The sequence below is a fragment of the Cebidichthys violaceus genome, unplaced genomic scaffold, assembly GCF_023349555.1.
Source record: "Cebidichthys violaceus isolate CVI_PGR_0920_01 unplaced genomic scaffold, fCebVio1.0.p SCAF_6, whole genome shotgun sequence".
NCBI lineage: Eukaryota > Metazoa > Chordata > Actinopteri > Perciformes > Stichaeidae > Cebidichthys > Cebidichthys violaceus.
The window spans coordinates 15,607,138-15,621,913 of NW_027176816.1; the positions used below are offsets into that span (position 1 = coordinate 15,607,138).

At 42.7% G+C, this 14,776-nt stretch overlaps 1 protein-coding gene across 1 annotated transcript in view; it reads right to left on the minus strand.

Annotated features, from left to right (window-relative positions):
• The window catches only part of plch2a (phospholipase C, eta 2a), a 190,956-nt gene that overhangs the window by 3,461 nt on the left and 172,719 nt on the right, over positions 1–14,776 (minus strand). The window contains exons 13-19 of the mRNA XM_068732737.1: positions 14,048–14,255; positions 13,020–13,127; positions 11,782–11,906; positions 11,273–11,357; positions 9,378–9,524; positions 7,872–7,951; positions 2,373–2,754 (exon numbers count right to left, since the gene is read on the minus strand). Of these exons, the coding sequence (XP_068588838.1) occupies positions 2,373–2,754; positions 7,872–7,951; positions 9,378–9,524; positions 11,273–11,357; positions 11,782–11,906; positions 13,020–13,127; positions 14,048–14,255 (1,135 nt within the window). The remainder of the gene's footprint in view (positions 1–2,372; positions 2,755–7,871; positions 7,952–9,377; positions 9,525–11,272; positions 11,358–11,781; positions 11,907–13,019; positions 13,128–14,047; positions 14,256–14,776) is intronic.

Sequence of the window (14,776 nt, forward strand, 5' to 3'; positions counted from 1 at the left end):
GTCAGTGCAAAACCTGACCTTTCAGCTTTCTTTTTCATGAAAAGAACTCAACAATTAACAGGGAGAGTACAATAGTGTTATCATTAAAATACGACTCAAGTTGTAATAAACCAGATTTAGCCTCAGATACAAGCCCCAACACAGTGAAAAGTGATGCATTCTGTTCCCCTATTTGATGATGTCACCAGACAAACCGGCATGGTGCTCTCACTACTCCCACTCATGTCCTTTTGAGCAATTTCAAGAATATTTGGAAAAGAAAGAAGAATGTGGATTTCAAAACACCACAGGTGTGACACGTAAGAGAAGCAGGTGAGACAGAGACTGACGGGTGAAGTGAAGGATGCACAGGATGTATTTAAAAGGTTGCATGCATTCAGAGGTTTTACCTGGCTCTGGTCATCCCCTCAATTCTGCACTAGTAACAGAGAGCGTGCAAAAGGGACAGAGAGGAAAAAAGGAGTTTAGCAAAACTGGAAAAAAGAGGGAGAGTGGAGGCAAGGAAACAGCTTACAGGACAGAGAAAGCATCTTAACAAGAGATGTTATCACAAATCGATCCTCCAAGTCTACATGAGGAAAAACAGCATTTGTTTTTTATCATGAAAAGAAACATGAGGTAAAACTGCAAAGATTATTCATCACATGACTTACTAGCTTGTACAGGATATGCCAGCATTATATGAATAGCAGATGTCAGCATTCATCAGATACTGTCATGAGGCCAGATAACTCAAATTCCACTTCATAAACACACTTGGTTTTCCCCACTAGATTGATTGTCACAGTAAAAACATCGCATGATGAATGGAGAGGGGCTGAAGGAGGGTGGGTTTGGGTAGTGCAGCTGGCGTTTGGTAGGAAATGGACTCCCCTGAAATATGTCATGTGAGGGAGGAAGAGGGGTTTTCTCCTGAACACAGCACAGATGTCAGTGCCTTGTGAATTCAACAGATGTTGTAGGTCATGAAAACATCGTCCATTCCGGACATATGACGGTGTGCTTTGAGTTTTCTCTAGTTCTGTTGATTTAGACTTTATGCCTCAAATTAACTAGGTTAAAGAAGGAGCAGGAAACTTATATTCATTTAAGGTTAAAAACTTACCACTTCTCTCATCTGTGAAGCATGGAGGTAGTACCACATTCACAGTATTTTAAGGCAGAGAGAAAAACAATTGGAAAACATTGAAATCAATTGATTGAAATAGGAATCAGTGATGAAGTTGAGGTAAAAGCTACAAAAGTTAGAATTGAACAATAACAATGGAAAAAAATAGCTGGGAGTATAGATCTATCCTCAAACTATCAGGGACACGTGGGATGACTAAAAGGCACAGAGCAGGATAATTCTGACAGCATCGTGCTACCAAACATTCATGGTCCTGGCATGTACGGAGGTTACCTGTAAATCTACAGTCTACAGAACAGAAAAGGCCCTCTACAGCCACTAAGCAGCAGCTACGGGGTTTACTGCTAATGCTGCCTCACATACATCTTACCGGCAAAGAACATTGGGGACTTATGGCGCAACTCTTCCATTTTCTGGGCAAACAGGGCGTTCATCTCCCGCTGCAGGGTGCCTACAGCCCTCTTGCGGCTGTCGAGGACAGAACGTGGAGGCAGCATAGGAGGCGACTCCAAGCTGCTCTGACTGCCAAAGCTGTCACAGCTGCTGCTGTCACTGAGCGAGAGGCCCTCGTTCCCATTACCGTTTGGGAACGGGGCGCACGTTGGGCCACAAACAGTGCCGTAGTTGGGCGGGGGTGCCTGTTGCCATCGGAGGCTGGTCCTGCAGTCTGGGGTGAGGCTCCGTCCCGGTGTTACGGTGTTGGGGGAGCATCTTCGGGGAACGCTGCAGGATCGGGCGCTACTCTGTGGTGCAACGGGCCGAAGTCGGATGTGCTGGGCTCCCAGAGTTTGCCTGGCTTTGGCTCTAGGGAAGGGGATGGGTCGGTGGAGAACCTTGGGCGAGTACTGAAACTGGGCCTCTGTGCATGACTTAGGGAAGGCAGGTGACGGCTGTGACTCTGTCTGGGTAGCAAGCTGTTGGGGCTCGGCCAAAGCCTCTGGCTGAACTGGTCTCTTGGGCGAGGAGGGTAGGTTACTTCTCTCCTCGCTTTCCTCATCTGCCCTTTTGTACTCGCATCCCTGACTTTCCTTAACCTGACCCTTTCTTTCGGCTTCTGGACTCTCCTTGGAGCCGATCACACATGTGATGCAGTTGGAGGACATCCCTACCCGGCCTGAGCTATTAAGTGCGACACGGGCGAACACCCCTGGCTTCATGTCCAGCGGGTCATGTAAGCGGAGCCGACTGGCTCGTTTCAGAGGCTCACTCACGGGTCTTCGTTGAGCAAGAAGAGGGCTCTTACCTTTACCCTCCTCAGGGTGAAAAGCCCCATTGGTGTCAGGACGGTCCCAGGGGCCCTTGGCTTGGTGGGATGCCAGCGATTCCCTGTTGCGGTTTTGTGGTGGTGTGGGCTGGTGAGAGGCGGCAGCAGAGGCCTTGTCCCTGTCCTCCGACTCTCGATCTTCACTGGCGCCCTCTGAGCTGTAGTCTTTGGTGTCGATGGCGATCTCTGGGAAGCCCTTCTTGATTTTGGGCTGGCCTTTGGTGGGTGCGCTGGCTGTGCGGCGCAGAAGGTGGGCACCGAACGGGTGCTTACGGCTGTGATGCACAGCAGCATGGCTGTCCAGGGAAGCCTGCTTTGGGTTTCTGTGAAACAGCCCTTTTATGCCGGTGGCTGCTCTGGCCTGACAAAAACACAACAAAACATCACTGTCAAACACAAAATGAATCTTAAACCCAACTGAATAACTCACAGAGAGGTCATACTAGAAAATGTCGCCATAATACGGGTGGCACTGGTCCGCACTGTATTATAGCAACTATACATAGGTAGGTTTTGTACCGTGAGCATGCACAGAAACAAATTCCACCAATACCCATTTACCCTAGAAATTCCCCGTAATGATACGTGTGAATGATCACTCAGTCCTTAACATGATCATTCAGCTGTAATTCATGCGACCTCTCTTTGAATTCCACTTGGATTCAAAGTGTAACCCTGTCATTTTGAGCACCTATATATCTGTATACAGCAACTGTAGTCCCGGTAGTACATCACTGGTTAAACAAACACATGCTTGAAGTTACCTGTCAAAGTTAAACACACAAAAAGCAATCCAAGCTGAGTGCAGCTAAATACAGTGACTACCATTAGTGCTGTGTGGAGGAGTTAAAAATGAAAAAGAAAGTTTAGAATTGTTGGTGCTCCCTTGTGGTAGAACCACAATGGTTCTGATACTGCAGTTATTGTTTCAAAGTAAACTATTTTCATGTGGGTTGGCTTGTTTTTCTGCAAATACTTTTTGTGTACAACTAAAATATAGAGGTGACTGGAAAATGATCAGTATTAAGGCTAGCCTTTATTTCTCTTGTCTAACATTCAGTTAACACAGACTTCAATAATTAATAACACTGCATGGATGTTTGCTGTGCCTCTAGGTGCTGCATGGTAATGGTTAAACGTCACAAAGACTGGGGCAAAAATGAGGACAGTGATGAGGACAAACAGAGAATGACATTAGTGATTGTGAAACTCATGTAGATAAGACAATCCTGCAAAATGTCACTGGACCACCCCAAAGAAATGTCAAACCAAATGGAGCTTTAGCGGGACAAGGCCTCATATTACTTTACCTAAAACCCTTGCCATTATTGAAAGTTTCAAACAATGTGAAAGAAGTAAATCCACATAGTCCAACTGTTGACCACTGTGGTGAAACGCTGACTGAACAACTATCAACATGAAAGCAACAGCACAGACAAAAAGACAAGCTTATAAAGAAAATACGTATTTGTGGAACAAAAGGGACATGTTGGCTGAACTGAACATAACAATTATTGAGCTACTGGTAGACCCATATAATGTGCTGCTGCCTGGGTTGCCTCTGGACTGCAAAATATTTCAACTGGGAAACATAACAGAAGTTCAACATGATGGGAAATGGACTTCATCAATTGGTACTGATACAAGTCCGGGCATTTTTATTTTAGGTAAAAAACTGGAAGTAGGGTGTTCCAACACTCCCAAAATATGTCCCAACTCATTTTTAGAGCAATCTACCCAAAGGTTAAGATGTTGGATTCTGGATTTATGTGTTTAACCGACAGACGGGTCTCTTTATGTAGAGCCACGGTTCTTGAGATGCAAAAGGGGGGAACAATTATCCATTATCCAACTGGTACTACATCCCCAGCTACAGTGGATGTTGAATAATTTGATTCTATGAAATACAGCACTAGATACACATTTACAACATGTAAAATGATTTCACGTAAACAATTACAAAAGAAGCAGACTGAAAGCTTGTGGTTGCAGCTACAATCCAATTCCACAATCTAACCTGGTTGAGTCAAGACAACAAAGTGACTGACTAATGCCTGGCTGTGCGAGTCTACTGTATGGGTAGCACACAAGTCAGTCATCTGCTAAGAAAAATGTTTCTACACAGTGTTAAAAAACCCCCCAAAAAACTAAACAGAAATAGCAGACACAATGATTAAAAAGAAAGGGTGGAGATAGCAAGAGGTATAAATGTCCTCAAAGGCACTGGAATGTAATACCCCTGCAGTGCAGCACACTGAAAAAAAAACTCCTGAGTTAAGAGAAAAATAATGCTCTCTGCAAAAACACCAGGGAGTTACAAAGAGGCCCTGCAGCCTGGCACAGTTCCTGGCTCACACCTCTCTCTCCTCTGTTCAACTCTTTAGCCGCAGGTTGATGACTTTGGATCTACTTGGGGGGGGGGGGTCAGTGAAGATGCAGGCGGGTATAGCCTTCATAACTCATGCGAGGCATGAGTTGGCCTTATAGTTTTTAATGCTTGCAGTCAGCTGACAAGAGGGAGCTGTGTGTGTGTATGTGTGTTTGTGGGGGGGGGGTGGAGTGGGGGGGCATGTGGCTCATGCAAGATGCCGACTGGGTGTCACTACACCTGGGTTTTGAGCGGCCGCTTCAGGGCTCCTAAAAATGTCCTGCTTCTAAATGGAGCGTTTGGAAATAGAGGGGTCCACTGAAATCACAAACAGACACAGGAAGAGAGCAGGAATCAGAGAAGGGGGAGGATGAGGGAGAGAAAAAAATGGGGGGGGGGGAGAGAGAAATCACAACCAGAGGCACACAGCAACAGCTGAGAGACAGAGGAAGTTCAAAGTAAGGACAATGTGAACAACAGAGCGGTCATTTACAATGTGGTTGAGACGGCTGAGATTAAAGGGGCAAAGGGAAATCAAATCAAAGCTTGTGTGGTGATAGCGACGACTGCATCATGAAAGACCAAAGAATAACATTTTGAAATGGAAATATCAAGAGTAATACATCTGTAGCTGCACCATTTCTATTTTGCTGAGCAATTGTTTCTGCTGAAATGTATGCTGAGTAAGTGTTCCAGCTCATCCCAGAGGGGCTGGTCGAGGTCTTAACTCTCTCTCTATGGAGCTGGCTTTGTCCACAGGGACATTGTCATATTGAAACACGAAAGGGACAAACTCAAACTATTGACACAGAGTTGGAGGCAAAATGTTGTTTAAAATAGCATTGTATATTGGACTATTATGATTTTTTGGCTATAAGCGAAACAAATCAGAAATAAAACTACATTTTAATACAACCCAATCAAACCATATCACTGGTGTTGGGTGTGACCATGTGTGGGTTATGTCTCAGATTGTGTTAAAATGTTTGTGCACACACTGCACAGCAACTTCTCATTTGGATTTAAAGTTGATTAATTTTCAGCCAGTGACAATGTCTAATTTCAATATTTACTTTATTTTGTTTCTTTGTTTTTGTCAAGAATGCTTTCCAGCTGTGTCGCTCTGAGAGCCAATCAAAGAGCTCAGGTTTCAATTCAGAGTCGATGCGATCGGCCCTTTTGATCGGCCTTCATAGAGACCACCGATCAAACTATTAGAATGAATATCAGCCGATAAAGATCGGTGGCTGATTGATCACCCTTAGTACGTTTATTTTATATAAATGCTATTTTTTCAAATAATACAAAGCCCTGAGCAGTAGGAATTATTTGGAAAAATGATCACCATCAGTCCTGCTGGTCTATTAATAGAAAGCCCTGCAGCCATCAGGGAACAAATCAAACGGATCACACAGCTGGTCATTGATTGTTAGTTAAACCCTGAATCATTCTGAATTAGTTTGAGATACTTTTCATTTAGTCCATGTTGTTTCCAAGCTTTTCATTGATTGAGGATACCTGCACAGTGCTCATCATTTTGTGCTTTAATATTTGTAATAGCTACCCACTGTCCCCACTGCGATTTGCATAGGCGATAGAGCTGTTGGCTGAGGCAATTCGGTATGACCTGGCAATATCTGACCTGGTTGTTGGCCAAAAATCTCATATATTTGCTTTGTACGCTGATGATTTTTTTATATTCTTATCTAACACTGCTGTATCACTTCAATGCTCTATGCAAAATATCACTACATTTAGAGCTTTCTCTGGATATAGAAAACACTGTTTTGAAATTGAAAGCTATGCCTGGTTTCGCATTTCCTTCAGGTTTTTTGAATTTTCATAACGCCAGAGTTCCACCAGATGTTCAAGGCCAACTTCTGTCCATTATTTGAATAAATTAAATCGGACATTGATCGTTGTCAAATATCGATTAAATGCCCTTTTGCAATATGTAACTGACTGGGTCCATAACACCACCTCCTCTACTAGATATTGAAGCCTCACTGTCTAAATGTCCTTTTTTAAAATCTGCTCTTCCTAGAAAACCTGAAACCGTCAAAGATTTTTTGCAGTAACCCAATTACATCTATTACAGCTCGGAGAGCAGCACAATGTATTGAAGGAAGACCCGGGTTAACATCCACTCTTACTTCAACAGTTAATACTTCTTAGATCTAGGTTTCAAACATTAGCTCTTCAAGAGGATGGAGTCCTTATGGTCTTTAAACAGATCTGCCTTTGTTGCTTCTTTCAGAAAAAAGAAAAAAAAATCTTGATTAGCTTATTTTAATGTCTCTGATATTGAAAAGCAGGTATTTTGTAATGTAGGAGATATATCGGTGCCTTCTACAACATTCTGCTGTTTGTGTTCAGGAGCTGGGACAGACCCGAGAGGGATTACAGAAGATATGTGGGAAAATATCTGGAAAATAAATCTGAAACCAAACCAGGGAACCATTTATCCCCTCATCATCTATCCAAATTTAAGACCATCATCACCACCTCATTGTGCCTTAACTGCCAAAATAAATACTGGCAGCCTTACACATTGTCTTTGGTCCTGTTCCCAACCACAAACACACTAGGAAACTGTTGTGTTTGAAATGCAGAACATGTTGGGAATTGAGCTTGAACTGCACCCAGTATCTCTTCTCCTTGCTCGTCCTAGTATGCACATTACTAATGAACGTTCTAAGAAATTGTTTTAACGTCCTGACATTCTGTGCAAAGGGAAAATATATTACTTTTTGGATTTCCTGTTAGGCTCCCACGATCTCTGGTTGGTAAGCCTCGGAGTCTACTACACTCAAACACCACCAACAAAATGTGGAAACCCTTTCTCCAACATGTTGTGTTAAGAATATTGAAAGTATCTGCCATTTTAACTATGAAGTATTTGACAACTACAACACAACTTGGAAGTTCTTTATCAAAAATGGTTCAGCTATGCGTTTCATTGACTGAAATATTATTGGATATTCAAAGAAATATAAATCGGCTGGGCTCTTATTAATACAGATTCTTACTGTACTATAATTAATATAACTTTAAAGGAAAGATAACACATTTTTCACATGATTTCAGCTAGCTTCCTCTCTAGTACCTACCTTACCAGTGATGTCATTCACAGCTACGTGAACAAAGATGGAAGCCTCCACCATACCTTCCAAGTACACGTGGCGATAACCTGAGAACACACACACACACACACACACACACACACACACACACACACCAGTGAGTCAAACACAACAGGGCAGATAGGAATGGCTATAGATAAACACCTGTTGTACCAATCAGCATTGAAACTAACTTTTTCTATGTTCAACCTCCAGCCACTGGATCCAACTCAAGCTCCTCACAAGCCCCGTCTATCAGATCATTTTATCAGAACTATTTTGAAAGTCCATAATGCATAAACAGTAAGATGTTGAGTCCCTCAAGGTTTGATACTCGTACAGAAGTATGTACACAGATGACACTCAGCTATTTGTTTCCATTCATCCCAATGAAGTCTCCAACTAAATCCTTGCTGTAAAAAGCTGTTTACAACTTTCTCTGGAATGCACATTAAAACATTTATATGCTTATCTCTCGTGTAAACATAAACAGCACACGATTTACTTCAAAATAAAAGCAGTTGGCATCCAAAGAATGTTTTACAGCAGTTATAGACAAAAGATTCTGTCTGGACGTTGTCAAAGCCATTGTTCTGACGGCACATTATTGTGAAACCCCAATAGTCTGAAAGTACTTTCATACTCTCCCTGCAACAAGTTAAGAAGTATCTGGCAAAGAAAGCTGCAAAGAATTGAAAAGAACTGAAGGAACTTTAGATCTTCACAAAACAGTTACGACATCTACACTTGATCCCCCCCCCCCCCCCATTTTTTTTTAATATGTTTTCCAGATGTAGCCATTTATGTATGAATTAAGGATGTACCAAAAGAGTTTTTTTGGCTCAGAATTGAGTCGTTTAATATCTGCCAATATGAGCCCAAGCTATTACTTAAATCAACCTATATGACACAGCTGCCAACAGCATATTCAAGTTAATGTAACCTGTCCAATAATCTGGAGATGTGGATTGGCATCTCTAGCATGGACTAAACAATTGCAATTCAACATATCTAAATAATGAGCTTAGACGTGTAGGTGGCTATATTTTTCAATTTTATACAGACCCAGGCTTGCTGTCTGCTTCTAGTCTTTATGCTAAGCTATGCTAACCACGTCCCTACTCCAGCTCTGTACTTCACACACAGACATGAGACCGATTCATCTTCTCCTGTTGTTCCCCGAAAGAATGCAAATGAGCATATGTTCCAAAAACGTTGGATTGCTGCGTTAATAAACTCTGCTTAAGTAGCTCATAATCGCACAGTATGGTGTGCCGGACTGTATCATTCAAAGGTTTCTGATATTGTACCAGTTTTAAACCTATTCATTTTAAAATAAATAAATCGTATCAAGCTGCATCGTATAAATCATTTTAGAAACAATGACTTTTAATTAACCGCCGATTAAAAAAGAAGGCATTTAGATGTGATCCTGATCTGTGGACGACACGGGACACCCATCCATCTAAAAGAAGGTGCTTCATCGTGTCTTACCTGGAATCATGCTGTTGAAGGCGATAGTGCGTTGGCCAATGAAGTCTTGGCCGATGGGGTCATGATCCCACACGAGGAAGCGCACCAGGGCGAGCTCCGGCATGTGGACCGTGAACACCAGAGTCTCCTCCCACATCGGGTTGAACCCTACGAGGACCGCCCCGAGAGAGGCCGGGTGTGGAGGGGAGGGGAGGGGAGGGGAGGGAGGGGCGGACAGAGGAAGAGGGGGACAGACAGAAAGAGAGATTAAGAGAGACGGAAGGAGAACGAGTGTGACCAATAAAAAGAAGAGAGAAGTTAGGCAGATAAACAGAGAGGGAGTGAAAGAGTGATAGAGACAGAGGACAGAGAGTGTGTCAGAGAGCCAGCTCAGCACTCATCAATTATTCAGGGTGTGTGTGTGTGTGTGTGTGTGTGTGTGTGTGTGTGTGTGTGTGTGTGTGTGTGTGTGTGTGAGCAGACTGCTGCCTATGCACGTCTCCTCGTGCTGAGCTCATCAATTATAGATCACAACACACACAGACAGACAGACAGACAGACAGACAGACAGACAGACAGACAGACAGACAGACAGACAGACAGACAGACAGACAGACAGACAGACAGACAGACAGACAGAGTCACATTCCACCCTTGTGTTGCTGTAATCAGCACATACATACATTAATGTCACATGTCGAAGGCAAACCACAACAAACCACAGCTCTCCTCATGAACACACCAGGACATCATGTGTGTCTCAGTTCACAGAAAGCCAGTGTGTGGTCAGGGACAACAAGTATCCACAGCACACTGGCCAGAGATTCCACTGAATTCACTTGGTTTTGCTCTAATATTCCAGTTTTATAGAGTGACTTGACTGCGGGCTCAGAGGAAGTGTTTCGCTGCCTTCCTGGGTTCAACGTTTTCAGACCGTTTAACCTCTTGACTGCTGTGGTCAGAAAAGTGTTCGGTTATGGCTAAAGCCTTTTACCATCTAAAAGGTTTCACTGGATCATCTCTAGTTTAATGCTTAAAGGGCTTGCAATATTCTGTTGCACCTGTAACCAACTCGGATTCCTACTTGCTGAGAGCCCGAGAATGGCCCACTCCTCCCCTCCAACTGCAACTTTCCCCTTGGCCGTCTGAATCATCAGGTGAAACGTGACTTTTTCTTTTACTGGGGTTTGATGCTATAGATTACCACAGGAGAGACACACGGACCCTCGTGGACACCCAAAGTAAAACTTATGATCAAGTTATTATCCAATCAGTGTTCTCCTGTGTTTCCAGAGGTTATCTCACAAAGATACCATTCGCTGCTTCATCTGGTATTCATCATCATTTTCCCTTTTCAAAGTGAATGATAGTTTAATAAGTTATATCACATTATACCATATCTGTAAAATATATATCTTTATGGCTGCAAGGAGGAAGAGGTCAATTCATGGCAACAGCAGCTGATGGAAGGAAACAAAGTCGAAGAGAAACAAACCTGTTGATATCTCTTTAAAAAGAAATCTGTCAAGTCACATTTATTCTTGTAGAGTACAAAAACACATTCCAACCCCGTTGCAAGTTGTTCAGTTCCATAAATAGCCTCATTTGGAACCCTGATTAAGGCCAAAGTCTGTTATGGGTAACCTGGATTAGAGGCCTGGTCTTCAGCAGAGAAATATCTCACTGTTGGAGCAGAAACAGCCTGGTATGATACATGCCAGGCCCCTGATAACTCTACATAAATGAAATGTCAATATTTGTCATAACAACTGAATGAAATGATGTGTTTTCTCTGCATTAGTGTTAAGTTACTGTAACTTGGGGTATTTTTAAGGTAACGGGCTAACTTGATGACAAAGTATCTGAAGTTCATGAGGACGGATGAACCCGGGTAATTCAGCTCTCCATCAACTCACCATTGTCATCCACCACTCTGGTCTGCTCCTTGCAGCAGTCCACTGGGAGGCCGATGACCTCCACCTCCACAAAGGGATCAATGATCTGAAACAGAGACGCCACACAGTATCGCGTTATTGCTTAGGATAGGATAGAATAGATCTTTATCGCCAACCAGGGTCAAAATTTGTCTTCAGTTCACTACACACAAAAAACAACATAAAAAGCAGACAAGCAGTAAGACACAGACAAGGTCATGTTGTACATTGAAACAGTTCATGTCAGTGACGGTGGTTTAAATGTGTAGAGTTGCAACAGGATTACTTTGAATGACGGCTTGAGTAATGCTGAGTGAAGTTAATATGTTTTACACACATATAGTACTAGAAAACCAAAATACTTAACAGGAATAACATATCACATCATTTACTTGCATATATATACAGTATATATAAATATATATATATATATATATATATATATATAGTCTTATTGGATGTTTAACTACAGTTGTACGTGTGTGTCCTACCTCTCCTCTGTCTCCTAGCATAGAGTCTTTGGGTTTGGGCAGCTGCTGTCCACTGATGATCTTCAGCACCAGCTGCTTCTTCATCTGACTCGGCAGAGGGTCCTCCAGGCTGGGGTTAAAGGCACCTGCAGTTGGATGAAAGGAAGTAAATTACCAAAATAACCAAATTCATCATAACCATCAACACTGCCGATCATAATCATGTTTAAGGTGCTTTTACACCTAATCTGTGTGGTTCGGTTATAACTAACTCTGGAAGCAACACGTATGCACGTCAGTTAAAAGTGCTGTGCTTGTATCCGACTAAGTGTACTTCGTCCTTCAGTGATCCCCAATAACAGGCCATGAATCATTACTGCACAGATGGCTCCTTGTTTACACCAGTCATCTGGGAGCAGAGGTTTTAAAGAGCTGCATAAACTTCTGCCAGTCACTAGAATTGAATTCCCCCACGTTGGAAAAGATGATAGAGGATTATGTTGTGGCAAAAGCACCACCATTATGTTGTGGCTGAAATGAAAAGAAGAGACTTATAGTCTAATGGCAGCCCTGTATGTCATTTTCCACCAATCAAATCCCATCGATTGAACCACAAACAAAGCATATCTGGTCTCCTCATTATGTCACGCTCTCTTGTCCTCGTCTGGGTCAAGATAACATTTTGGGAGGACCAATGATACATGAACGGGAAATGTTTTGTATGTCATTCCAATTTTCTCAGCGTGCCTTTATCACTTCCTAGGAACTGTTGACGTCCTACACTTCTAGGAACCGTTTCTTATGAAACCAAATGTGCTGGGTTCAATATAATAATATAGTTCAATAATATACCAACTGTAGGTGTGAAAGCATCCTTAAAGTGCATGTTACCCTGGAATTTTACATTTGTAAAATACATTTAGACAGCTTTTTTAAATATAATAATAGAGGTTACAAATTACATTAGTTGCAAACTGCAAAATGACTATCTACTAGCGATATGGTGGAATTTAATGTTACAGTATTAACAATGATTAATAAGACAAGAGCAAAGATTTTTTTCCTTTCTCCATGCACCTTGGCACAACTACTGCTCTGGTTCTAATAAGAAAACATTGGCATTGATATCTTATTAATAAGGAGGCAAATCTACTGGATTTCAAGACAAAATTATTATTATTCCTGAGGTCTATGTTAAAAACAAACCCTGATATGTCTGACTGAAATGATGTGAATGAATAGGTATTTTATATGCTGACCTTCACACATGCAGGCAGGCTTGAGGATGTAGCCACAGTTGCCATTGCTGTAGAATTTGGCTCTGTTGAGCTGCAGGACCCGGCCCTCTGACTGGTAGTTGAGTGCGACTGAAATCGAAGCAGTTCACCCATTATTGTCAGCAGCCTGACAATTACTTTAAAGCTACAGTGGGTCACTTTCATAAAAACAACTCGGTCCTATTTGCTATATCCTGACAGCAGTACAGGAGACAGATAATCTGTGAGGAAATGTGGTTCCTCTGCCTCCTGTTAGCGCTCCTAACGGCACTTGGAAGGTTCCACTGCACCTGAAGGAAAAACGACCAATCAGAGCCGAGGAGTCTCTAACGAAGCAGTCAGTCGCTGCTAGTGAAGCTTGTGAGCTCTGCCTCAAATGTTTTCAAAATCATTTTGCAGTAACTGTTTAGCTGTAAAATGAGAAAGTATGTGACCCTGCCACCATGTTGAAGTCGGTCAGGCTTAAAACAAACACCGCCCACCGACCGGAGCAAACTTTGTCATTTTACAGATAACAGAAACTAAAATATGTTTCTGAAAACATCTGATGCGAGAAAAAGGGTAATGCAGGATCAAAATGTTTCATATTGTTTATCAACGATGCCTCGTTTGACGATTGACAGTTGCGTCTCCTCGGCTCTGATTGGTCGTTTTCCTTCGGGCGCAGCGGAATCTTGTAAATATCATTTGGAGTATTAAAAGGAGGCAGAGGAACCTGATTTTTTTTCACAGATTAACCATCTCATGTTCTGTCATCGGGATATAGTAACGATTTCAGCAATATGATAAGAAGTTATTCTGATAAAAGTAACAAGCTGCAGCTTTAATGTGCTGGCAAGCAGCTGCTGTGGGAGGAGAAAAACACCACAGCGGAAAGTGAGTGTTCAGTCTTTACAAATCAGAATGTATACGCAGCATTAATAACAACAGCAACAGCAGCACGGATGGCGTCTGACAACTTTGAATTTAGAGGAACATGGAGCAAGCGCTGGGTCGGGTGGAGCTCGTACCAAGCTGGCAGCCGGCGCTCCAGAAGGGCTGGGGGTTGAAGTTGGAGGAGTCCACGCGGTAGGAGGACGGGTAGATGCGGGAGAGCTGCCGCTGGTTGAAGTGGATGAAGGACGCCGTTTTCTGCTGCATCACCTGGTGGGCTTTGGTCTCGCTGAGCGACGACACCTGCCAGCTGCAGCTGGCTGCGGGGGGCGACACAAACACAGACTCAGATGGTAAGTGGGGTTCAACTGACAGGGAGGTAATAAGATCTGAACTGATGAATTCAAAACCTGTATCTTGTGAGTATTCATATTCTATTTGCAATATTAAAGGGGAGAGGTTGAATGGCCTTTGATGGAATAATTATATTCAATTTGCTTTTGTAATTTCTATAATAACTCCATATACACTTTTAAATGTTCCATAAATATATATTAAAAGGACTGATGGACTTTAGGCCGTAGATAAACCAGTAAGGCCAGTCAGATACTCAACAATCCTCTACAGGTTTATTGAGTTCCTATGTGAGCACATATGCTGCAAGATTTCTGCTCATGTTCAAAACTCTCTGCGCATTCAAAACATATCCCGCATGTCTGTGTTCTCTGAGAATGTGAGAACAAGGTTGTGGTGTACAGTCCAGGGAAACAGAATATTTGAGCGTGCAGTTACAAGAGGGACTTCAATCAAATCCTTCGCATTTCATTGGACAGCAGAAAGGTGGGCGGGGCCCAGAGTGTAGCTAG